The sequence below is a fragment of the Dromiciops gliroides genome, chromosome 4 (genome assembly GCF_019393635.1).
Source record: "Dromiciops gliroides isolate mDroGli1 chromosome 4, mDroGli1.pri, whole genome shotgun sequence".
NCBI lineage: Eukaryota > Metazoa > Chordata > Mammalia > Microbiotheria > Microbiotheriidae > Dromiciops > Dromiciops gliroides.
Genome location: NC_057864.1, coordinates 199,223,619 through 199,246,996, shown reverse-complemented (window position 1 = coordinate 199,246,996; position 23,378 = coordinate 199,223,619). Strand labels below are relative to the sequence as shown.

Genomic DNA, 23,378 nt, shown 5'->3' with positions numbered 1-23,378 from the left:
CAGGGACCTGGGGGCTGTATTGTGGGGATTTGCTCAACTTGCTTTGGAAGAAAGTCTCTTGGCCTGTTTGTCTCAAAAATCCCAACATGCAACATGTTCAGTCAGCACTAGAACCAGACTCAGCAGTTCAGTGACATTCTACTTAGAGGGTGGGAAGGGTTCACAGACAAAAGGTATTTCTAGCCGGGAGGAGTCCCACGGTCCAAGCTTTCAGAATTAGAATTTAGACTCCATGTTTTTTTTCCTTCAGTCTCTTTTACATTTATTTATTTATTTAAAGTTTTGAGTTCCATATTCTATCTCTCTCTCATTCCCTCCCTACCCTCCCCCTTCCTCAAGGTTGCAAGCAATCAATATAGGCCCTTCGATCTCATATGGGACATCAATGAGAGGAAGAGAAAGGAGCAAAGGGAATCTGGATGTGGCAGTGGAGGGCAGAAAAATTGCTGCTGAGTGGCAGGCAGATGGCACAGGGCTTAGCATCAGGGGGAGCTGACAAGGAAAGGAACCACGAGAAGCTTTGTGGAGCAGTTGTGCTCAGGTGACTTGGGCTCCCCAGGAGAAACTTGCCTCTATTTCCTTCCCGTCTTATTTCCCGGGACCCAGTCAGGCGTCTTGGACGCATCCCTCCTAGCGTTGGGTAGACCCCCTCAAATCTTGGCTCCCCACCTCTCCCTCCACCTGACTCCCTTAATTGAAGGTTAAATCTCGAGCCCCGCCCAGTAGTCCTGGGCTAGTCAGCCAAACATCTCCGACCCCCGTAGGCTCTTGGCCCAGCCCCTCCACGCCCGACGGCGCGGCCCATTTGCCAACTTGCTCTTGAGAAGGCCCTGCCCGCGATCCTATTGGCTGCTCTTCCCGGGCCAGGGAAGCCTCGGGCCGGATAATTAATGAGGGATTAATGAGATTTCCAAAGTCAACAGGAAAAATCAATGAGCCGCTGGGACAGAGCCAGCGGGTGCGCAGTCCAGCTGAGGGAGAGGGTCCAGGGGCATAGGTCGGAGTAGTGGGGGGAGGCTAGAGACACACCTGGACCGAGTAGCCCAGCTCCTTCCAGCTGGTTGTTAATCCGCCACGATGACAGCTCAAGTCTCAGGTAAGGCGGATCGGGCCCTGCCCAGTACCCCCATATGTCTCCCCAATATCTGCCACCTACCTGCCCACGGTTGGTCCTAACTGAGCTCGAGCTCAGAGTCTGGGGCAAGACCTTTGAAAAAAAGGGTAAAGGGCCCCAAATCCAGACTCAAGAAGCGGGGACCCCCGAGTTAGGCATGGGCGGGGAAGGGGGGAATTCTTCACGGATGGGAAAGAATCCAGAAGAGGAGAGAAATCGCAATCACGCTGGAAAGACTCTTAGGAATCCCAGCACCCACTGCCCCGCGCCGCGCCCACTTCTCCCACCTAGGTCCCTGCAGCACAACTGCTCCAAGTTCAAGGCAATGCCACCTTCCAGGCTTGATTCTGGGCTCGAAGCCGCCCAGAGAGCAGCGCTATCTCCCCTGGGTCAGGAGGGGGAATCCTTCTCTGCCCTTCATCTCCTTGGATTTTCTCACTCCTTCCACCTCTGGAAAAAAGATCTTGAACCCGAGACCCAGTCAAAGCTCACATCCCCAAGATTGAGAATCTGAAACCCTGAGGAGCAAAAGTCAGGGTCGCTGGGGAAAGGGAAGTCAGGGGGTGGAATAGGAAGGGGACTGGGGTGATTTTGATCCTATATTCGTTCTATGTGCCCTTGGGGAACTCAGACTATCCGTAACTCCAGAAATGTCCTGGCCTCTCTCTATCTCTACCACCTCCAGAGTCTATGCTGTATGTGTTCTCCTCCTCCATTTCCCCTCCCCAACAGCTCTCAGGATTTCTATCACCTGCCTCTAACCCAAACCTACAAACCAGTTTAGCTTCTGGTCCCACCCTCCTTCCACCTTGCAACATGCACAGTACTGAGCAGAGTTGACGCCTCATCTTCCTTCTGTTCAGTCCTCAAGCACCTTCTCCGGGGGCCTTCCCACAACTGCTCAGACCACCTGGTTACAACTTCGATCCCCTGAAATACTGCCATCTCCTAGGAGCTGAAGACTCCTGAGTTGGGGGAGGGGAAGGGAGGGTGCTTCCAACTTCTAACCGTATGGGGCCTCAACTCACTGCATCCCTGAACTATGAAAGTGAAAAAACAGCTAAACTCAGCCCCAAGCTCCCCATTTTCCTGACAGCTGAGAAAAACACCAGGGAGAGAATCTTAGCTTCTCCCCTCCCAGTCATCTCCCTTATGTTGTCTTGTAGACCTTTCAGTCAAGGATTGCACTTCTCATCTTCATCCCTCTCTCCACCTTCCCTAGTCCCTATGACCTCCAAAGAAAGCATCCTTCCAAGGGGGAGTTGCCTGTTTGGGAAGAAATGGAGCAAGAAGATGCTAGAGTGAATGTCTCTAGCCTCACCCACTTGGGTGTGAAAACCCAGGAGAAAAAGATAAGGATCGTTACTGAGGGCTTCAGTACAAGGTCCTGGACAGCACTGGATTCTGGACAGCACTGAAAGATTAAGTGTTAGATATAGTGGAATCTTTGGGCAAGTCACTTTTGCTTCCTTGGGCCTCAGTTTCCTCATCTGTAAAACAAGGAGTTTGGGTCTGTAACATCACTTCCAGCTACATATTCTATCAATACTGACCAGGGATCTCTATGGGGCTACTCTCTGGGAATAGTCTGCTTAAAAGTGTTCAAGAAGATGATAAAGATGGGAAGAAAAGGAAATCTAAGAGCTTTAAAGAGGGCAAGTTTCTTTTTAAGTCTAGATGCCTAGGAAGAGTGCAGAAGATTGGATAACTTAGGTAAATATATGTAAGTTGTATGCTAAAGAACAGATTAACCAAGGTAACAGCAAGGTTTCAGAGTGGACATGTCTGTCTCCTTCTGGGTTACTGAAGTAGGGAAGTATTTAAGGTCCCTGAGACAGTGCAGACCCCAGAAGAAGTGGGAATGATGAGGTGAGATGAGAAGGTAGAGGAAGAAAGTGAGAGAGCTGTCCATTCCCTTCGGAGCTTGCTTTGGGAGGAAGGGGAGGAGAAGTTTGCAAAAGGAAAGGAGAGAATTGTAGCATTGGTTTGGAACTGGAGGAGGAGAAAGGAGAGGGAAGGGCAGAACAGAAATAGAAGTTAGGTATGAAAACCTTGAAGGCAAGAATATCTCTTTTTTTTCTTTTTTTAATTTTTTTTTAAGTGAGGCAATTGGGGTTAAGTGACTTGTCCAGGGTCACACAGCTGGTAAGTGTTAAGTGTCTGAGGTCAGATTTGAACTCAGGTACTCCTGAATCCAGGGCTGGTGCTCTATCCACTGTGCCACCTAGCTGCCCAGGCAAGAACATCTCAAGGAAGAACATAAAGAGGTGGTAGAAACCTAGGAAAGAGAATCTACATTTCAGTCAGTAAAGCAGCCCAGTGCCAGATTGGGAATTCCTGATTCTCTAACTACAGCTGGGGAATGGAGACAGCCAGGACCAGAGCAGCAGAATGTGTAAAGCCGAGTCTCAGGCTATGTGGGAGAAGAGAGGCAGTTAGGTGATATAGTGGCTAGAGGGCTGGACCTGGAGTCAGGAAGACCTCAGTTCAAATCCAACCTTAGATACTTAGCTGTGAGACTAGGGGCAAGTAAGTCACTTAACCTCTCTGTGCCTCAGTTTCCTCATCTGTAAAATAAGGTGTTTGGACTTGATAGCCTCAAGCTATACGTCTATGCTATTCTAGCTATAAATCTATGAGCCTTTGGAGAAATCAGTGGAGGAAGGGGGATTAACTTGCCAAGTAACCTGTACTTTTTGTGGTAAGAGACAGTTATAGAAATAACCTTCATTCACTGGAAAACACCTGACTAGAGTGGTGAAAGGTGGTCCTCCCTGCTTCTGAGGTACCAAGATGCTGGTGGGGAATCAGGAAGAGGGAAAAAAATAAATACAGGAACTGACACAGGAAGGGAGAGCCTCTCCTTCTACCTCTACCCCACACAATAGCTAGTTGTTCAGCTGTGTTTGACTCTTTGTGACCCCCCCCCCACTTGGGGTTTTCTTGGCAAAGCTATTGGAGTGGTTTGCCATTCCCTTCTCCAGCTCATTTTATAGGTAAGGGAAACTGAGGCAAACAGGGAGAAGTGACTTGCCCAGGGTCACACAGCTAGTGAGTGTCTGAGGTCAGATTTGAACTCAGAAAGATGAGTCTTCCTGCATCCAGGCCGGGAACTCAATCTACTATGCCCAGGGGGCAGCTAGATGACAAAGTGGTTAAAGCACCGGCCCTGAATTCAGGAGTACCTGAGTTCAAATCCAGCCTCAGACACTTGACAGTTACTAGCTGTGTGACCCTGGGCAAGTCACTTAACCCCCATTGCCTGCAAAAAAAAAAATCTACTATGCCCAGACAACAGCAAGGGGAAGATCTAAGATTTTGTTGAGCTTGGTGTATATTAACATTAAAGCTCCACTGCCCCTTCCTTGCCCTCTTCAGATCCTCAAGGGATCTCAGAGACTACAGCTAAGGAGGATGAGAAGAAATTGCAGACCCCTGGCCCCAGAAGGGATAAGTCGTGGCTAGTACGGCATTTCTCCCTGCTCCTTCGTCGGGATCAGCAAGCCCAGAAGGCCAGCCAGCTCTTTTCTGGGCTCCTGGCTCTCAATGTGGTGTTCTTGGGAGGAGCCTTCATCTGTAGCATGATCTTCAACAATGTGGCCATCACCCTGGGTGATGTCTGGATTCTGCTGGCAGTGCTCAAGGTGCTTGCCCTCCTCTGGCTCCTCTACTACTTGGTGGGTACCATCCGCCTGCCCCACGCTGTCCTGTACCGAGATCCCCATGCTGGGCCTGTCTGGGTTCAGGGTAAGTAAGTTTATGGCCTCATCCTCATTAGGCACTAGCAGAAGAATGATAAGGCAGAGACCTGAACTCTGGGGATAGGGATGTTGTTCCCTAGAAAAGGGAGGTGGGAGGCACAGGATGGGGGTGGGGGTGGGGACTGGGAAATTACAGATAAAGTTCTGACATTTCCATCCCGGCCAGGTTCCCTGGTGTTGTTCGGTAGCTGCACTGTCCTTCTCAACATCTTCCGAATCGGCAATGTTGTCAGTCACATCCACTGCAAGTCTGAGGTGGAGCTTGTCTTCCCCATCATTGAGATTCTCTTCATCAGTCTTCAGGTGATGTTCCTTTGCCAGCCCACCCCCAATATCATGCAGACAAACTGCTTCACACATTAACCTATACTATATACTAGCCACACACCCCTACATATTCACCTGCACATACACTTATATTCCTGGGTATAAATACACCCAGGTACTCCTAGACACACACACACACACACACACACACACACACACACACTCCTATGTACACTCACATCCCTTTGTAAACTATAGACATATATAGACTATCTAATCTATAGACATTTACATACCCATACTGCCTATATAAATACATAACCTAAAAATACTCACTTACACAGGATGTGCCAAAAGTCTTAGTGCCATTTTAAGTTATTAAAGCTTTAATATAAAAGCTATTACAACTGAACACTGCTCTGAAGCACATGCCTACAAACACACAACCATTCATTCTTGCTCACACAATTGCACATTCCAACAGGCAGGTGTGTGGAGGCTGGCGGGGGTGGTGCTTCGACTAGACCACTGGAATTAAAATCCAGCAAAGCCAAGTTGGAGCATGGAGGACCTAGAAAGTTCAGATGTGTACCACCTTCCATTTCATTATTCTCTTCCCCAGTGGCATGTCTGGCAGCTGGAGTTAGGTACACCTGGGTTCTGATTCTGCTTCAACAACTTACTAGATGTATGACCTTGGACAAGTCACTCAGAGCTCTGCCAGACTCAGCTTCCTCAACTATAAAATGGGAATAATAATAGCACCTACCAAAGCACCATCCCTGGATTCAGGAGGACCTGAGTTCAAATCCGGCCTCAGACACTTGACACTTACTAGCTGTGTGACCCTGGGCAAGTCACTTAACCCTCATTGCCCCATCATCATCATCATCATCATCATAATAATAATAATAATAATAATAATAATAATAATAATAATCAACTCCCTTACTGAAAGATCTGTAAGGAAAGAGTGAGATGGTGTATGTAAAGGGCTTTATAAACCTTAAAAGGATTAACACGAATTCCAGCTATCATTGTTCACAATGGATAGAAGTGCTTAGAGCTGGGCCTGGAGTCAGGAAGACCTGAGTTCAAATCTGGCCTCAGATATTTACTAGTTGTATCCCTCAGGGCTAGTCACTTAACTTCTGTTTGTCTCAGTTTCCTCATCTGTAAAATGGGGGCAATAATAGTAGCAACCTTCCCAGGGTGGTTGTGAGGATCAAATGATATAACTGTAAAGTACCCGCCACAGTACCTGGCACATAGCAAGCATTATATAAATGTGAGCTATTATTGTCATTATTATGCACTCTCTCTTGCATCAATTAAATGTAGACACCTCATGCACAAAGACTTAAATAGAGCCACATATACACCCACTCATCTGTACCCCCTTATCTCCAGCCTCTTCCCCCTAAGCTGTGATCAGCTGAAGCTCTTCTTCTTTTCAGACCTATGTGCTATGGAACCACAGTAAAGACTGTGTTCAGGTGCAGATGAATCTCACCAGGTGAGACGGGCTTCCCAGGCTGCTTCCATTCTTCGCTAACCCTCCTGAGACATTCTCTCCTCTCCACAGCCTGCTTTTCCTTCCCATGCCCAACAAACCTCTCTCAAAAGACCTGTCCTGCTCCTACAATTGGGGGATTCATTGGGAAATAGCTTCAGTGGGTCTCTTGCTGGGCATTCCCCACACTTGAATATCTGTGGCTCCCACTCCTAGACTGCTCCTTGAGGTTACATTGGGAAACCGATCAGGTAGGGGAGGGGAGCAGAGGATAAAGGGCCAGCCTGGGAAAGGGTTATGGGATGTCCTGAGTGTCTCAGGGTCAGGGATCAGGTTATCGAATGCTTCCCCCACCCCCACCCCCCAGGTGTGGACTGATGCTTACTATGGCTACCAACCTGCTCCTCTGGGTATTGGCCGTCACCAATGATTCCATGCATCGGGAGATCGAGGCTGAACTGGATGCCCTCATGGAAACACTCACAGGTATAAAGCAGAAGCAGCAGGGGATGGTGGGAAAAGCACCAAACCCAGAGGCAGGTTGCCTGGGTTCTAGCCTACTCCCAGCTCAACCATTAACTTGGCTATGTGACCTTGAGGTAATCACTTACTCCCCCTGGGTTTTGGTTTCTAAAGTGAAAGGCTTAGTTAGGTGACCTTCAATCCTTCCATTTCTAACATTCTCTGATTCTAGGATGCCTGCTCCTTTCTCTCTGCTTAGCCCTCATATCCCCAATACAGTGCAACCCGTTCCCACAAATCCACGAGAGAACATGATATCCTAGATAGAGGTGTAGGGACCTCATAGGTCATCTAATCTAACATAGTCATTTTTGTAGATGAGGAAACTGAGGGATTTGTCTATCCACATCATCATGTGCTCAAATAGACAAACTTTTTTTAATCTTTCATACCCGAACAAGGAACACATGCATTCATGACTGGTGATATGAAGACTTGGGGGAGGGGGAGTATGATTTTCCCCCAAAGTGTTTCAGGTATCACCCTGGTACATATATATGCCTGCATGATATATATGCCCTGGTATAAATATAAATATGTGTGTATATACACACATACATATGCATGTACGTATGCATATATGTGCATGACAAGACATGGAAAAGTTTGACTTTAGTGCCCACACTTCTTCCTCTTTGACACTCACCTGTCCTGAAGCCCATGACAACTTCTACCTTTCCCTTTGCAGCATCCATCTGGCTTCAAAATAATTGTCTCTCGGGGTAACTAGGTGGATAGAGAACCAGCCCTGGATTCAGGAGGACCCGAGTTCAAATCCAGCCTCAGACCCCTGACACTTACTAGCTGCGTGACCCTGGGCAAGACACAACCCCAATTGCCTCACCAAAAGAAACAAACAAACAAAATAATTGTCTCTCAGCTAATTTCTGTTAGACTATTTCCTGAGAAGGACCCACGTGCCAGGGACATTTATATTGTCATAGAAGATTCTTGAAAACTAAAAAGCCTTCAGGGTTGAGATGAATTAACTTTTAATACTGGTCTGAGATACAAAAGAGGAGAAGGATATTTTTGGGGGGGAGGAGGAAGGAAAGAGAAGTAAATCAGTATTTATATAGTACCTACTGCATGCTAGACACTGACATAGCAATATCCCATACCCAAATGGAGTGTTTGAGGACACCTAAGTTCCAGCAAGTTTTATCCCCACCCTCACCTCCCAAACCTTCCTCCTCCCTTAGGAGCTCCCTTAGGAGGAAAACCTGAGCAGCAGCCCTAGGCTTGGATAGTATCTATTGTTGCTCTGGTATTTCCACAAAATCAATGGATACTTTGGATCCTTGTCTGAGACCTTCTTGTGTTGAAGCAGGAAAAGGGATGGAATCAAGAGGATGTGGTCTCTTGCCTATGATTGGAGAGTTATGGCATCAATCAGCATCAGATCAGCCAGCAACCAATGAAAATCATGTCACTGACTGACGTGGTACTAATTGCCAACTCAATCTAGTCAATAAGTGGATGGAAATGGGGAAGGGAGCTTCCTCCCCTTGCACCTTTTCTGTGCCCCATCATTATTTCTATGACTTATTACAAAGTTCCTGCATTTCTCCCTTACTCTTGCCTTACCCATCCTCTATCTCTACCTTCCTCTCCTCTCTTAAGAGCCTCATGTGACCTTCTCCTCTCCCTTCCCTAGGCAACGAAACCAACACTTGCCTTTGCCTCAATACAACTATATGTGAGATTTTCCAAAAGGGTTACTTGATGCTCTACCCCTTCAGCACTGAGTACAGTCTCATCTGCTGTGCTGTTCTATACGTCATGTGGAAGAATGTGGGCCGAAAGCTGTCTCCTCACATACCTGGTCCTGGCCGGCCCAGCTTCCACCTCCATGGTGCCATCTTTGGTCCCTTGTTGGGCTTCCTGGCTCTGGTGGCAGGGGTCTGCGTCTTTGTCCTCTTCCAGATCCAGGCCAGTGGCCCCTCCATTGGTCATCAGTACTTCACCCTTTACTATGCATTTTACGTGGTTGTGCTGCCTGTCATGACTCTGGCGTGCTTGACGGGCACAGTCATACATGGACTGGAAGAGCGGGAGATGGACACGGTCAAGAATCCCACCCGAAGCCTTGATGTGGTGCTTCTTATGGGTGCTGCCCTGGGCCAAATTGGCATCTCCTATTTTTCCATTGTGGCTATTGTGGCCACTGACGCCCAAAAACTGCTCAACAGACTTATCCTGACCTATTCGATCCTTATCATCATTCAGCACATCACCCAAAACCTGTTCATCATTGAGGGCCTGCACCGACAGCCCCTCTGGGAGATGCCCATCCAGTCCCAGAATGATAGCAGGGAGGAGGAGTGCCCACCGGGCCTTCGCCGAGGATCCATGCTGGAGCTGGGCCAGGACCTCCGTAGGGTATCACTTGCCTATATCCACAGTTACAGCCACCTCAACTGGAAGCGTCGAGTTCTTAAGGAAATTTCCATCTTCCTCATCATCTGTAACATCACGGTGGGTAGCTGATGGGCTCTCAGTTGGGGCTGACAGAGCCACTTGGCTCAGGTGGGAAGGTTAGCTAAGTAAGTTGGAAGGTGGCAGAAAGGTTATCTCAACTGCATCTATAAGCTGGTGGGAGGGGAAGGGCCCTTTTCACCCAGTCACCCCTCTCTCCCCTCCCCCCAGATGTGGATCATGCCAGCCTTTGGCACACACCCTGAGTTTGAGAATGGACTGGAGAAAGATTTCTATGGCTACAGGACTTGGTTCACAATTGTCAACTTTGGCCTGCCTCTGGGGGTCTTCTACCGCATGCACTCCGTTGGAGGGCTCGTAGAAGTCTACCTGGGGGCCTGATTCGAGCCAGACCAGTCAACCGTGGCACTGTTTCTGCTTCTTTCCTCTGCACTGATCCCAAGTCACACAGTTCCAGGAGCTAGTGGAAGACACCTGCCCCAAGCCTCTGCTCCATCCACAGCCAAGAGATCCAAGCATCCCTCCATGTGAGCAGAGGCAGACATTAGAGTGCGTCCCTCAAAGTCTCGCTGGTTTCTGGAACCATCAACCTGGAGGTTTGGGGACACTGGGCTGTCTTTTCCAGAGCCAAGGGTGAGGTCTGCAGATGCTATACTGGGGTGCTAGTAGGAGGGCTATGCCTGTTTATGGTGTTTTTTTTTTAATTTAAATCACCTGAGAGCCCCAGACAACACAGATGGTGGTCCAATCCTGGCATGTGGTTGTGCTCAGGAAGAGCCCACCTGATCCAGGAGTCTGTATGAAAGGTTGGGGACTGGGAAGAATGGGTTGCACCCCCTTCCAGTAAATGTCTCAGAGGACCAGCACCTGCCTGCCTTCAGGCCTGTTTGCCCGACCACTGCTCAGGGCCATCTTCCTAAACTAAGTCAGGGCAAACCTATCATCTTCAGGGCCACTCCACCCATTCATCAACCCCTCCCCGCTTCCACCAAGCCCTACACACACACACACACACACACACACACACACACACACACACCCTGTCATCTAACAAGCTCATTAATTAGCTGCCAAGCTATGTTGAACTCCTCTCTCCTGCTGCCATAAAACCTGTTTGTTTGATCGATTATATTCTCCTTTTATTGTATTTGTTCCCAGGGGCAAAATTAGGCACTCAGCCAAGGGAATGGAGGAAAGGGCTTCCACTTTCCTGCAGTGGTTCTGGGCAGTGAGGAGGGGAGACACCCAGAGAATATTTTTTGCTCTGGTGTTATTCACAGAAAGGAATGGATCCCCACTTAGCTCTGGAGGGAAACACCTAGGATAAGAAGGAAGCCACCTCTGGGGGTGGGGTGGGGAAGCTGGTCTCACCTTACAGAAGCACCCTCTTACCAAGTACTCCCAAAGCAAGGTAAGTGGGGAGCAGCTCTTCTCTTCAGAGAGGGTCAGGTTAGCAGCTGGGGGTGTGGGCCATGGGGCTGCACCTAGTATCCAAGCCCTGGATACTCCATTGAGTCATAAAGAAGTAGAAAAAGTAGAGAAACCAGGTCATTTTTCAGGGCTGGCCCTGATAATTCTCTATACCTGTCTTGACCTTCATCTAGCCCTAAACCCGAGCACCAACATTAGGCTGGGTTCAGTGTGAATCACTGAGGGGTACAGAGGGAAGGCCTAGCACAGACATTATTGTTCTCCTGACAGCCAGGTCCCCAGCATGTCTCAATAGGTTCTTAGTGCCCCACCTGCAAAGGGGCTGGAAGAAGGAAGGGAATGATGAACTGGAAGATTAATGCTGGCTTAAATGAGCTAACATGGCGAATTAAAAAGCATTGTGTGGTAGAAAGAGTGCTAGATTTGGGCTCCATTTCTGGTTTCACCACGTTATATCTGTGGGATTCTTCCCCACTCAGGGCTTCCACTTCTTCCTCTATCAAGTGGAGGGAAGAAGCCCTTGTCTACCACCATACCGCCCTGAATACATCCATTCTCTGCTCTTAAAAGCCAAGCGGCCCCATTGCCCCGCCCCCCCCCAAAAGCCAAGCGGAACTAAGCTGATTAACGATCGAATAGAAGACAGACTTGGAATACTGAGTGCTGGAAACATTTTCTTTGATTACCAGTGGGGTTCTAGGGTCAAAGGACCCGGATTCAAATCCTGCCTATTCTGCTACTACCTGTGTAACCTTGGCAAATCACAACCTTCCCGGGTTTGGGTTTTCTCATTGGTAGAATGAAGGCTTTGGACAAATGTCCCTGAATTCTGGATCCTACATGCTGTGAGATCCTCCCAAATTCTGCTATTCTATGAGTCTATGGGGAGGCAGTGGGATATTGGGGGGTTGACTAGGAATTCTGGGTGCTGTAGCTTTTTCTTTGGTAGCAGTGTGACAAAGGGGAAAGAACTCTACTCTGGAATCAGAGATTGTTGTCATTCATTGTTCAGTTGTTTTTCAGATGTGTTTGACTCTTCATGACCCCATTTGGGGTTTTCTTGGCAGAGATACTGGACTGGTCTGCCATTTTCTTCTCCAGCTTATTTTACAGGTGAGGAAACTGAGGCCAACAGGGCTAAGTGACTTACTAAGGGTCTCACAGCTCCCTCAATAGGGAGAACTCAGACTTTGGGCAAGCATAGGTAGACTAAAAGATTTCACTCTCTCCTTCCTGCCCACAGAGTCTATGGGTAGCTTGCCAGAGACCTGGAGAACCAGTTAAGTTACCCTCTAGAGCTTATAGAAGGATTTTAAAGATAAGCATTCAGAAGTAGCCCAGGACTAAGGACTAAGACAGAGATTCTTAACTTCATTTGTGCCATGGATCCCTTTGGTAGCCTGGTGAATCCTATGGATCCTTTCTCAGAATGTTGTTTTTGTTCAGGCATTTTTCAGTGTCTAACTCTTTGTGACCCCACTCAGGGTTTTCTTGGCAGAAATACTGGAGTGTTTTGCCATTTCCTTCCACATTTTACAGATGAGTAAACTGAGGCAGACAGGGTTAAATGACTTACCCAAGGTAACAGAGCTAGTAAGTGTCTGAGGCTGGATTTGAACTCAAGATGTCTTCCTGACTCTAGGCCCAATACTCTATCTACTTCACCACTAAGCAAACTTTTTCTCATAATTTCTTTAAATGCATAAACTAAAATATATGGGATTAAAAGAAAACCAGTTCTATGGAAATAGTTATCAAAATACTTATTTTTTTAAAAAGTGTGAGCCTGGGCAAGTCACTTAACCCTCATTGTCCCACCAAAAAAAAAGTTCATGTGATCTGAGGTAAGAACCCCTGCTCAAGTAAGACCCTAAGCAGCATAATAACTGGCACTTAGGCACAATTTAAGGGTCTATAAAATGCTTTACACATATTATCTCATTTGATCCTCAAAAGAACTGGAAGGATTTTCCCTGGTATCCCAGTGTGCCTTGATGAAATGGCTAACCAAACCCAGGTAACCACATCCTACTTATGTGAGATAATAGCATTTAGAACCAATGGGGATCTAAGAAGAAATTTAGCATAACAACATTCATTTTAAGGATTGAAAAAAACAGGTCCAAATAAATTAAAGGTACTTTACTAAGGTCACATAGATAATAAGTAGCTGACTTGGGACTGGAACCTCTAGCATTCCATATACATCATGCTTCACTTTCATGAAGGGCAAGCCACTTAGCAGAAGGTCCAAAGTCCCAAGGAACTGCCCTTCCCTCTAACCCCAAGGCTGTAGAAACAGGGAAGCTTCTACCACCAGCCCACCCAGCACCCTACCAGACACATGCATGTACAAAGTCCTCACTGCCCTCTGGGCTTACTCACACCACAGAAAGACAGTGACAATGTCTTGAACTTTTTAACATGGAACCAGGCCCATATTCAAGGGTGACCTCCCCCCTCCCACTCCCCACCCCCACCAGCTAGGCTCCCTCTACCATCACTCCAGACACACATACACAGCCAGGAAAAGGGAGATTTTAATTTTGTGTAAAGTAGGAGATTGTACAGTGCGTCTCTAGTGCTTGAAAGTTAAGATTGTACTGACACAGGCAGAGAGTGGGGGTTAACCAGGGATGGGTAACAAGGTTGGAGGACAGAACTGAGGACTGAGGGTTTGGGGGGAACCAGCTGAGACAGCCGAGGGGAAGAAGAGGGAGGGTATCTTGGATTGTTTTCCTTTTGATTCCCCTCCACTTACCCAAGATGGGGACAAACAGGTTCTCTGCCCTTCAAGATAAAGCTGTAATTAGAATGGGGGGTGGGGTTGCTCCCCCTGTCATATTTCTGTCTGAGGAATGGTTTATGAAAAAATTCCCATAGAACAGGGCTTTGTACAAATGTGAAAATATGGACATGGGGATTATATGGTCACCTGGGCCCAAAATCCAGGTTGGAATTGTTACCCCTTTCTCACCCCCCCAAAAAAAAACCCTAAAAAAGCTCCCTGGGCCCAATTCTTCCTATGAGCCCCTCAGCCTCAGTGGCATGTTTGGTATGGAATGAGTAATGTTTTGTAGTGGGAGGTAAAGGGCATCCCAGAACTCCCACTTCAGCTTCCCCACTACTACTCAGATAGTGGGGACCTCAGACTAAAAGTTACCCCTCTGAAGGGGCCAGGACTCTCCGAGCCACTTGCAGGAAGGACCAGGAGGGTACAGTCAGAAGAGGGTTTACATATAAAGGGTGGTATAGAAACAAGTCTTCAGGGGAGCCAGGACTATAATACAGACTTGAAATGGAAGTTTGGCCCTGGGACACCAAGAGGTATCTACTAAGAGGGAGCTTCCCCTTCCTTGGCTCTGCCTTCTGATCTTTGTTGTCTTCAGTAACCAGCGTCAGAGGCAGGAAGACTTCATAAGCCAGGTGCGGGGAAGGGCACGGCAGGTTTCCCCCCATTTCCCCCATCCCTGGGCAGAACTTTTGGGGAAGTTAGACCTGACTGCTTCCCCACCCCCTTCCTCAGATCAGAGTGATAATAAAGCTTCAGATGGCATTCAGAAGAAAGGGAGCCAGGCAGGGAAGGGTGAAGGGTGAAGGGATGCCCTTGGCACCCAGCCCCTCAAACCCCTTCCCTCTTCTCCTGTCTTTGGCTCTCTTCTGCTCACACCCGCTGGATCTCAAACAGCTTCACGTCAGTGTCATACCAGACTGGTGGGTCCACATTCCTAGGAGGAGGAGGGGTGGGGGCCAGGCCCCCAAGGATGCTGGGTGAATTCAAGTGAGGGGTAAGGGAAGAATTAGGGAATGCTGATACCCAAATCCTCTCCATCCTCACTTTCTCTTCTGAGCAAAGGGCCCACATCCAACTGAGTCCCTACACTAAGCACCCTCATGGACTCACTAATAAATTCATCTTCACTCCATTGACTAAGGGTCAGAAGAAGTTACTGACATCTGAGCCCACAAAGGAAAACACTCTATTAGTCATTCTGGAGCAGAAGTTCTTAACCTTTGTTGTGTCACAGACCCCTTAGGGAGTCTGGTGAAACCTATGGACCCCTTCTCCAAATAATGTGACTTTAAAAACATAATTGAAGGAAATGCTCAGTTTTAGTTAGAGATGAATGAAAATAAAGATGGCATTTTTTTCCCACTTAATTTCACCAGCCCCTTGACATCAATCTGCTTGGTAGAGGGACCCCAGGTTAAGCATCCCTAAAGGCTGAGCTGATCCCATCTGACATGATGGTGGCTACAGGCAGGGGATCCCTGTTCCTTTGGAGACTAAATAAAATGCCAGTGACATTCACCCATGACTATGGGGTCAGTGGCTAAAGACACTCTGTCCCTAGTCCTCACCATGCCTCTTTACCTTAGATAGATGACACCCCACATGTAGGTGCGGAACCACATGGCAGTGCCCGAGTTGGCCTGGTATTTGCGGATGAGGATGGGATGAGGCACAGGTAGCAGCCCTACCAGTGTGCCGTGCTGAAGAAACTTGAGGATTTCGGATTCATCTGTCAGCCCCCTGCAGAGAAAAGGCAAAGACTGGAGGTCTCAGAAGATGGTCTAGGCCCATCTCTTATGGAAAAGTCAGGGGTACCCCAGGCAAAGAGTTATAGAGAGAGTAAGGGGTGGCAGAAAGATACCAGACTTGGAATTAGGAGATACTTGTGTCTGAATCCTACTTGTGTCATTTAAATTGCTTTGACCTTCAGTTTCCTTATATGTAATAAGGGAATGATAACTTGCCATTGCGAAAAGTGTCTTTTAAACCTTAAAGAGCCAGAGAAACATGAGCTATTACTATTCTCATAAAAGGGAACAAGGGATGCCCAATGAATGGCCCATGGCCTTCCCACTGCCATCTTCCCCCAAACTCACCACCCAGGTCCCAGTCTTCCCGCTCAAACTCACTTATCAATGCAGATCTTCTCCACCTGAGGCACCAATACCTGCAGCAGCCTCATGATGGTCTGTAATGGAAGCTTGGACTTCCAGGAGAGGACCTACAGGATGGACAGAGCCCAACCAGAAGGAAGGGAGAAGAGATCAGAGCCTAGCTAGGGTGAGAGCTGAGAAATCAGTGGTGGTGTGCTCAAGCCAGCTTTAGGCCCAGCGGGCCATTCTGGAACCTATTCCAAATATAGGGCAGTCAACCCTCGGGTATGCATGGGATCAGATCTGGGGGAAACTGCCGGAAGTCAGACCCATGGATATTTATTTGTTGACTATTCATTGCAAAACACTGGAGGACCAGGGAATATTAATATCAATCAAGCCACAACCAGAATGTAATATATTTTATGTAATACTTTAAGGGTTTCAAAGTGTTTTATATATATGTGTGTGTATGTGTGTGTGTGTGTGTGTGTGTATAACTATGAAACCCTTAAAGTATATCTATATATGTGTATGTGTATATATACATATACTATACGTATATGCATATACATATATAATTACATAAAATATCTTTAAAGTGCTATATATGTACATGTGTACATATACATATATATTTGTTGTTGTTGTTGTTGAGTCATTCAGTCTTCTACAACTCTTCGAGAGTCTGTGGACCACAACATACCAATACTGTCCATAGGGTTTTCTTGGCAAAGATATTGGAGTGGTTTGCCATTTCTTTCTCCAGTGGATTAAGACAAACAGAGTTAAGTGACTTGCCTAGGGTCACACAGTAAGTACCTGAGGTCGGATTTGAACTCAGGCCCCGTACTTTATCCACTGAACCATCTAGCTGCCATATATGTGTGTGTGTATGTGTGTATGTGTGCATGTGTCTATGTGTATGTATATATGTATATCTGTCTATATATGTATATGCATGTGTATGTGTGTGCATATTTATATAGACATGCATATATGTGGTTTTCATATGCATGCTCATGTGAAAAAGGATGCAAGAGACACTTGAGACCAATATTCTCTGCATATGGGTCCCCCACATAATGGAATCCACTCAAATTAGGGACAATCAGCTCGTCCCCACCCTCCAATACTCCAAGGCCCTCATTCCCTCACCCAGTCTGGAGTTGGGTTCCACTGCCCGCCCGTTGAAGCAGTGGGTGATTGTTGTTGTTCTCGACAAGCTTGGCCAGGCTCCTAGGGCACAGAAAAGGGGGACAGGATAGAGAAGTGAGGGGTGAGGGGGAGATGAAGGGAGCTGTTTTTGCCCAGTCACAGCCCTGGCCATTCCAAGCCATTCGATTTGCCTTTTAGGGCAATGGGGATTAAGACTGGGAGAAATCCTAGCCTAGCACCCTTTGCCCCAAGGGTTCATGCCACGGGCACCTACAAGCCCCACCCCACCTCCAGCCTGAGCCCAGCCTAGTCTCTGTGACAGGTTTAGGGCTGGGGTGGGAGGTGGATGGAACAGAATGACAAGCCAGGGTAAAGGCCAACTGCTGATAAAGAAGATAGATGAATGAAGACCAAGGGTGTAAACCCATTACCCAGAAAGGAAAACAAAAGTTTGGCTGGCGTGGAGAACCTCCTCAGACTCTGTGGGAACAAAATCTGCTTCTCCAGCCACACCCCAGAGGGAAGAAAGCACAGAGCAAGTTCCACTGCCCTATGGGCTCTGGGGTCAGGCGGTCAAGTCAGAAGTAAGAGAAGGCTAATTGCAGAGACCCACCAAGGGAAGAACTCCAAACTGGCCTTGTTCTGAGCTACTAGACATTGCACTTTCACACAGGAGACACCAAGGCCCTGGGCACCCCCAGGGAGGGCACCCCCAACTACACCCTTCCCCTGGCTCCTGGGCCCTGGCTCTTTTATGCTGGGGCCTCACCCCATTCCACACCTCTCTCTCGCTTGTCCTGGCTGGGGAACTGCTCTCAGCTGGGCTCCGACCGGACTCAGGCTCCAAAGATTTCATTGTTCCATCCTCAGACACCTGGGACTTTTCTGTCAGCTTGTCAATGCCTTGGGGCGGGGGGAGTGGAGGGCAGTGATGTAGGTGAATGAAGATAGCTAGGTTTAGGCAACAGGTGCACAGGTCACATTTCTCCCACTCCCCACTCCCACCCGAGCTGTAAACACCCCAGATCCAAAGCTTTCCCATCCTGTATTTAGCCTGGTCTAAAGTTTTTCCTTCTCTACTCCACCATTGATATTATATTAATGATTAATAAATATTACCGATGGGCTAAAGGAATGAAAAGAACACAGCACCTGAAGGGCTTAGCCTGTGACAAAGTCTACACATGCTACATGTGACTTTAGCAGAACTCTGCGGAACCCACTTCTCTCCAGGCTTATTGCTATAATCATCAAAATAGGGAACTATGCACATAGAGGTACAAGAGAATAGACACAGAGACCACCAAAAACAAACAAACAAACAAACAAACAAACAAGCCCAGAAGCCAAAGGAAATGTGTAAATATGAAAGACCAACGGGGGCATGTATTGGCAGGGTCACAATATTGGGGTTCATGTCTTAATTCTACTTCTACTGGCAAGCTCAGGACTTTTTCACCTTTTTGTGTCATGGACCCCTTTGACAGTCTAGTGAAACCTTTGGAATAACTTCTCAGGATAATGTATTTAATTCATAATTAAAGGAGATTCTAGATTTCAGTTACAGGCTAGTGAAAATAAAGATGTAAATTTTTACCTCATCCAAGTTCATAGGCTCCCCTGAAAATCTATCCACAGACTTTTCCCATGAACCTCAGGTTAAGAAGTCCTGTTCTAGGGGCAGCTAGGTGGTACAGTGGATAGAGTACTGGCCCTGGTGTATGGAGGACCTGAGTTCAAATCCAACCTCAGACATTTGACACTTACTAGCTGTGTGACCCTGGGCAAGTTACTTAACCCCAACTGCCTCACCAAAAAAAAAAAAAGTCCTGTTCTAGAGGTTGGGTTGATGCAGCTACCATTGGCAGGAGCTATAGCAGCAGGATCCCTTTTTATTTGGATCCTAACTTCAGAACTCCCGCACTAGCTGTTTGACCTTAGACAAGTCCCTTAACTACTCTGAGTCACTAGTCAGACTACATAATCTCTCAGTTTCCATCCAGCTTTAGCCATCTATAATCCTATTGTGACCTCTCACGGATGCTCGTTTCCTTGACATGAGTTGAGAAGGAATGACCACCCAGGTGATGTCACCACCCTGGCTCTCCAAACCTAGCAAGAACCTATTTCTGCTGCCTCTATGCCAGTGCCAGACCTGGTGTAGCCACTAGGCTGGTCTTGAGGGTCCCAGGCTCAGCAGGTGCAGCAGGGCAGGAGCCCTCCATGGAGACACCCTCCTGGGAGTTGGTTCGAGATAAGGTCTCAGGGTTCCGCCTTCGACGCTGCAGAGCTTTGTGGATGGAGGGCACGTCTGTGGGCAGGTTGGCCAACTGGTGGAAGACGCTTCGCTTTCGAATGATAGCATAGACGAGGTTTGAGTTGCCTAGGAGAAATGGTGAGAAAAATGGATCAAGGCAGGAGATAATTCTACACTCAGAAAGGCTGTTATCAGGAAAAGAAAACATACTCCCAGTCAATCCACATGGCTTTGCTAGACATGGTGAATTTGAAGGCACTGGGAACATAATCCCAGGTATAAGAGACAGCACAAGGGGGCAGCTAGGTGGTGCAGTGGATAAAGCACGGGCCCTGGATTCAGGAGGATCTGAGTTCAAATCCGGCCTCAGACACTTAACAATTACTAGCTGTGTGACCCTAGGCAAGTCACTTAACCCCAATTGCCTCACAAAAAAAAAAAAGAGAGAGAGAGAGAGAGAGACAGCACAAGAAACCCATGGGAGAGGGTAAAGGAGACCGATGGAAAGCAACAAGCTGGCTGGCCCCAGCCAAGAGTAGCAAGGCTTCCACCCCATAAACTAGCCATAACCTTAGAAGCCTGGAGGTCAGGCTACATTTTCAAAGGGCCTCTGATCCCATTTATTCCCTCATCTGGGGGAAGAGTATAAACTAGGTCACAAGGATGACCCCAGGGATCTAAGAAGCCCTCGTGATGGAGATGGGGCAGATGGATGGGTGGGCCAGGGAAGGACAGTTCTCACCATCAAACTGGTACTGAATGATGTTGTTAAAGACCTCCAGGAGAAAGAAGACCAGGTGATGGTTCTGGACAGCAGAAAACAGGAACCAGGTGGTAGAGAAAGCCTCCAAAAGGTGGAGTAGTTTATTGGCTGCAACCATGGACAGGCTCTTGAGATATGGAGACACTGGGAGGGGGAAAGGGACAATCACTCTGAAAATCACCATCCACCCCAAGCCCCCTTTCTGTCTAGAAAGCAAGGATTTTCTAGTATATAAAAATGTGTGTGTAAAGTCCTAAGCAAGTGTTTGTCTTGCCCTACTCTATCCACGATTGGGTCTATAATAATAAAAATGTGTCATTGTTATTCAGTCACATCCAACCTTTTGTGACTGCATTTTAAGGTTTTCTTGGCAAAGATATTGGAATGGTTTGCCCTTTTCTTCTCCAGCTCATTTTACAGATAAGGAACTAAGGCAAACGGGGTCAAGTGACTTACCCAGGATCCCACAAGCTAGTGGTTTGCTAATTTTTTTCTCCAGCTCATTTTACAGATGAGAAAACTGAGGCAAACAAGGTTAAGTGACTTTCCCAGGGTCACACAGCTATTAAGTGTCTGAAGCTGAACCCAGGTCTTCCTCTCCAACCTCCCACCTCCCCACCCCCACCCCCCAAATCACCAGTGGAGTAGGCTCTACTTCAGCATACCTAGCCCCACCCACTAGTGATCTGCTTCCCACAGGGGCCCCAGGGACAGGAGGCAGAGAGAGGGCAGGGATCAATCCAGCTGATCCAGATACCACGTCAGCACAAACTTGGACCTTAAGGTGCCTTATCAGCCTGGAAGACTGAAAGGCAACCTGGTTGCTTTTAGGCCTGATGACCTGGTGCCCCCTGGTGGTGAAAGTTGGGATAACCGATCCCTTCACCACCTTTACCATTGACTATGATGGTGAGCAAGCAATCAAAGAGGGGCTGTAGGCGTTGATGGCCGCTGGTGATGATCTTGTGGAACACCTAGAGAGTAGAGTCATTAACAGTAGACAGAGAGGGGGGGTCAGCACCAGTCTAGAGAGGCCCATCGACCAGAAATGTTCTAGTCCCACCGCTCCCTCCCCTCTAGACTACCCCACTCTCCCTTGGGCATCGTCACCACCAAGGACTGGGGCACTGCCTGATGGCTAAGGGGAAGCAACCATTCTCACCACAATTAGCAGGTCAGCATGGGTGCCAGTGAAAACTGGGATGTCCATGGGGACTCGAACAGAATAGGGCTTGTTCAACCGAACCCCAAAGTTTCGTTCTCCACTCAGGAGCAACAATATAAAAACTCCAATGTGCATCAGGCCCACTCGAGCTGTAGCATGTAGTGGAGAAACCATGTTGAGCACAGGAAATGTACAAGGAGAAAGGTCAGAAACAGGATGGAGGAATGGGGAGAGGTTCAGAGATAGGGAAGATATAAAACAGCTAGATTATCTGGGGAGGGAAAGGGGCTGAATCCCCTCCTCCCCCAGGGGCAGAGAATGGAATAGGCCACGCCCTCAGAGACTCACACTGATCAGCTCTAGCATCATTGAGGAAGAAGAGGATGGGGACGAGGATATCCAACACATCACTGCTCTTCAACACGAAGAAGAGGAATTTCTTGAAGCAGATGAGAACAGAGGAAGACAAGTCTGGATCAGAATGGTCAGGAGGACCAGTGCCCCAAACCTGAGCCTTCCCAGGGGACCTCACCCCATCCCATGTCTGAGAAGTTCCAGGAGACTATAACCCACCCACCCTCATACCCATGAATGAGATCTCAACCCAGGAGACCACACTCTCGAACACCTTACCACCCCCATTTCTGAGCAGACCCAGAAGACCTGGACCATCCTCCATTTCTGAGCTAACCCAAGATACCCCACAACCATCAACCCTCTTCTTCAAGTGGACCCAGATCTTCTATACTATTTCTGAGTTATCTCCTCTTGGGGCATCCCATCTCCTTCCCAGAGGGTCCTGTTAAAGACTGCCTACCTTGTTAAAGTCACAGAGCTTCCAAAACAGGACTAGCAATTCCTGATGGAATTGGATTTTCTTGGCTGAGTTAGGTAGGTAGGTCTGAAGCAGAGGGTTGGAGAGCAACCGGGCCACACCCTTAAGGATGAACTGAAAGTCCTGTAGTGACAAAGGGTTGGGAGCCAGTCTAGGGCTAGAGAACCATCCCCTGCTCACACACCATTACCGCGGGCATCAAGCCTCAATTTGGAGGCATCTGCCTCTATAATAACCCTTTTGATCTCACTACCATCATTTCTTGCCTCCACTGACTCTTTAAGAGCAAGACCGCCTCCCTCACAGTAAGCCAGACACATTTCCAGGAGGCCAGGCCACTAATCAATATCCAAAGGCTCAAGCCTTTGCTGTTCCATCTTATTCCCCACAAAATAAAGTTTGTCCCACAATGCTCTGTTGTTATTATCCTCGAAAAGAACTCTCTAGGGGCAGCTAGGTGGCGCAGTAGATAGAGCACCGGCCCTGGAGTCAGGAGGACCTAACACTTACTAGCTGTGTGACCCTGGGCAAGTCACTTAACCCCAATTGCCTCACTAAAAAACAACAGAAAAACGAGAAAAGAACTCTCTAAGCAAGCTACCCTGTTTACTGATCCCACTAAGGACTAAGCCCCATCTTACCTCCTCCTGATATTAAATCTCCTTTCTTCCATCAAAATATACCCTTCCTCCTTTAAAGTTTTTCTCTTCCAGAGTCATCTTTCCATACTCATTCCTCCCTAGTTTAGGTCAATTCAACCTTTTTACCATCTTCTACCTTCCACCTTCCAAAGGACAAATTCATATATTCTCTCTCTGCCTTGTATCACTCATTAGTATTACACATCTTTTGAAATGTCGTGTGCATGTATGTGTGTATATGAGAGCATTCATCTGTGCCCCTATGTGCACTTCCATTCTGGCTTCTCCACTAGGCTGTGGGGTCTCTGAGAGCAGGGACTGTGGCTTCTCTTTTCTCTGCATCTCCTTCAAGGGCTCTGCACAGAGAAAGGGCTCAGCCCCTGCCCATTTGAATGGGGCCAGCCATGGACTCACCTCCTCGCGGTGAATTCGGGACAGGTAGTTCACAAATAGATTTTCAGGGCCTGGAGGCTGTGGGGAGCAACAGCTAATAAGGCTTGGGGCCCACCCAGCCAGACCCCCTCAAGGCCCTCACCCCCCCCCCAGGAACTTCTCCAATAGGGTCTAGGAGACTAGTTGGCAGGACCCTGACCAGGGTATTATCTGTCAATTAACTACATCTTAA

At 47.8% G+C, this 23,378-nt stretch overlaps 2 protein-coding genes across 5 annotated transcripts in view; one reads left to right on the top strand and one right to left on the bottom strand.

Moving 5' to 3' along the window:
• The first annotated feature begins 1,077 nt into the window (after positions 1-1,077).
• Positions 1,078-9,997, top strand: OTOP3 (otopetrin 3). The gene is made up of 7 exons (XM_043964096.1): positions 1,078-1,096; positions 4,493-4,861; positions 5,042-5,178; positions 6,600-6,658; positions 7,023-7,141; positions 8,835-9,655; positions 9,827-9,997. The coding sequence occupies exons 1-7, from the start codon at positions 1,078-1,080 to the stop codon at positions 9,995-9,997; spliced, it is 1,695 nt and encodes a 564-aa protein (XP_043820031.1).
• A 3,566-nt stretch (positions 9,998-13,563) lies between these two features.
• The window catches only part of HID1 (HID1 domain containing), a 29,820-nt gene continuing 20,005 nt past the window's right edge, over positions 13,564-23,378 (bottom strand). The window contains exons 8-19 of one of the 4 annotated variants that reach the window (XM_043962525.1): positions 23,168-23,224; positions 22,095-22,235; positions 21,626-21,716; positions 21,275-21,426; positions 21,008-21,086; positions 20,092-20,256; positions 19,248-19,475; positions 17,862-18,043; positions 17,093-17,173; positions 15,971-16,062; positions 15,423-15,581; positions 13,564-14,775 (exon numbers count right to left, since the gene is read on the bottom strand). In XM_043962525.1, coding sequence (XP_043818460.1) covers positions 14,712-14,775; positions 15,423-15,581; positions 15,971-16,062; positions 17,093-17,173; positions 17,862-18,043; positions 19,248-19,475; positions 20,092-20,256; positions 21,008-21,086; positions 21,275-21,426; positions 21,626-21,716; positions 22,095-22,235; positions 23,168-23,224 — 1,491 coding nt within the window. In that variant the 3' untranslated portion in view covers positions 13,564-14,711. The remainder of the gene's footprint in view (positions 14,776-15,422; positions 15,582-15,970; positions 16,063-17,092; positions 17,174-17,861; positions 18,044-19,247; positions 19,476-20,091; positions 20,257-21,007; positions 21,087-21,274; positions 21,427-21,625; positions 21,717-22,094; positions 22,236-23,167; positions 23,225-23,378) is intronic. The other 3 variants (XM_043962526.1, XM_043962527.1, XM_043962528.1) reach the window with 3 other exon arrangements.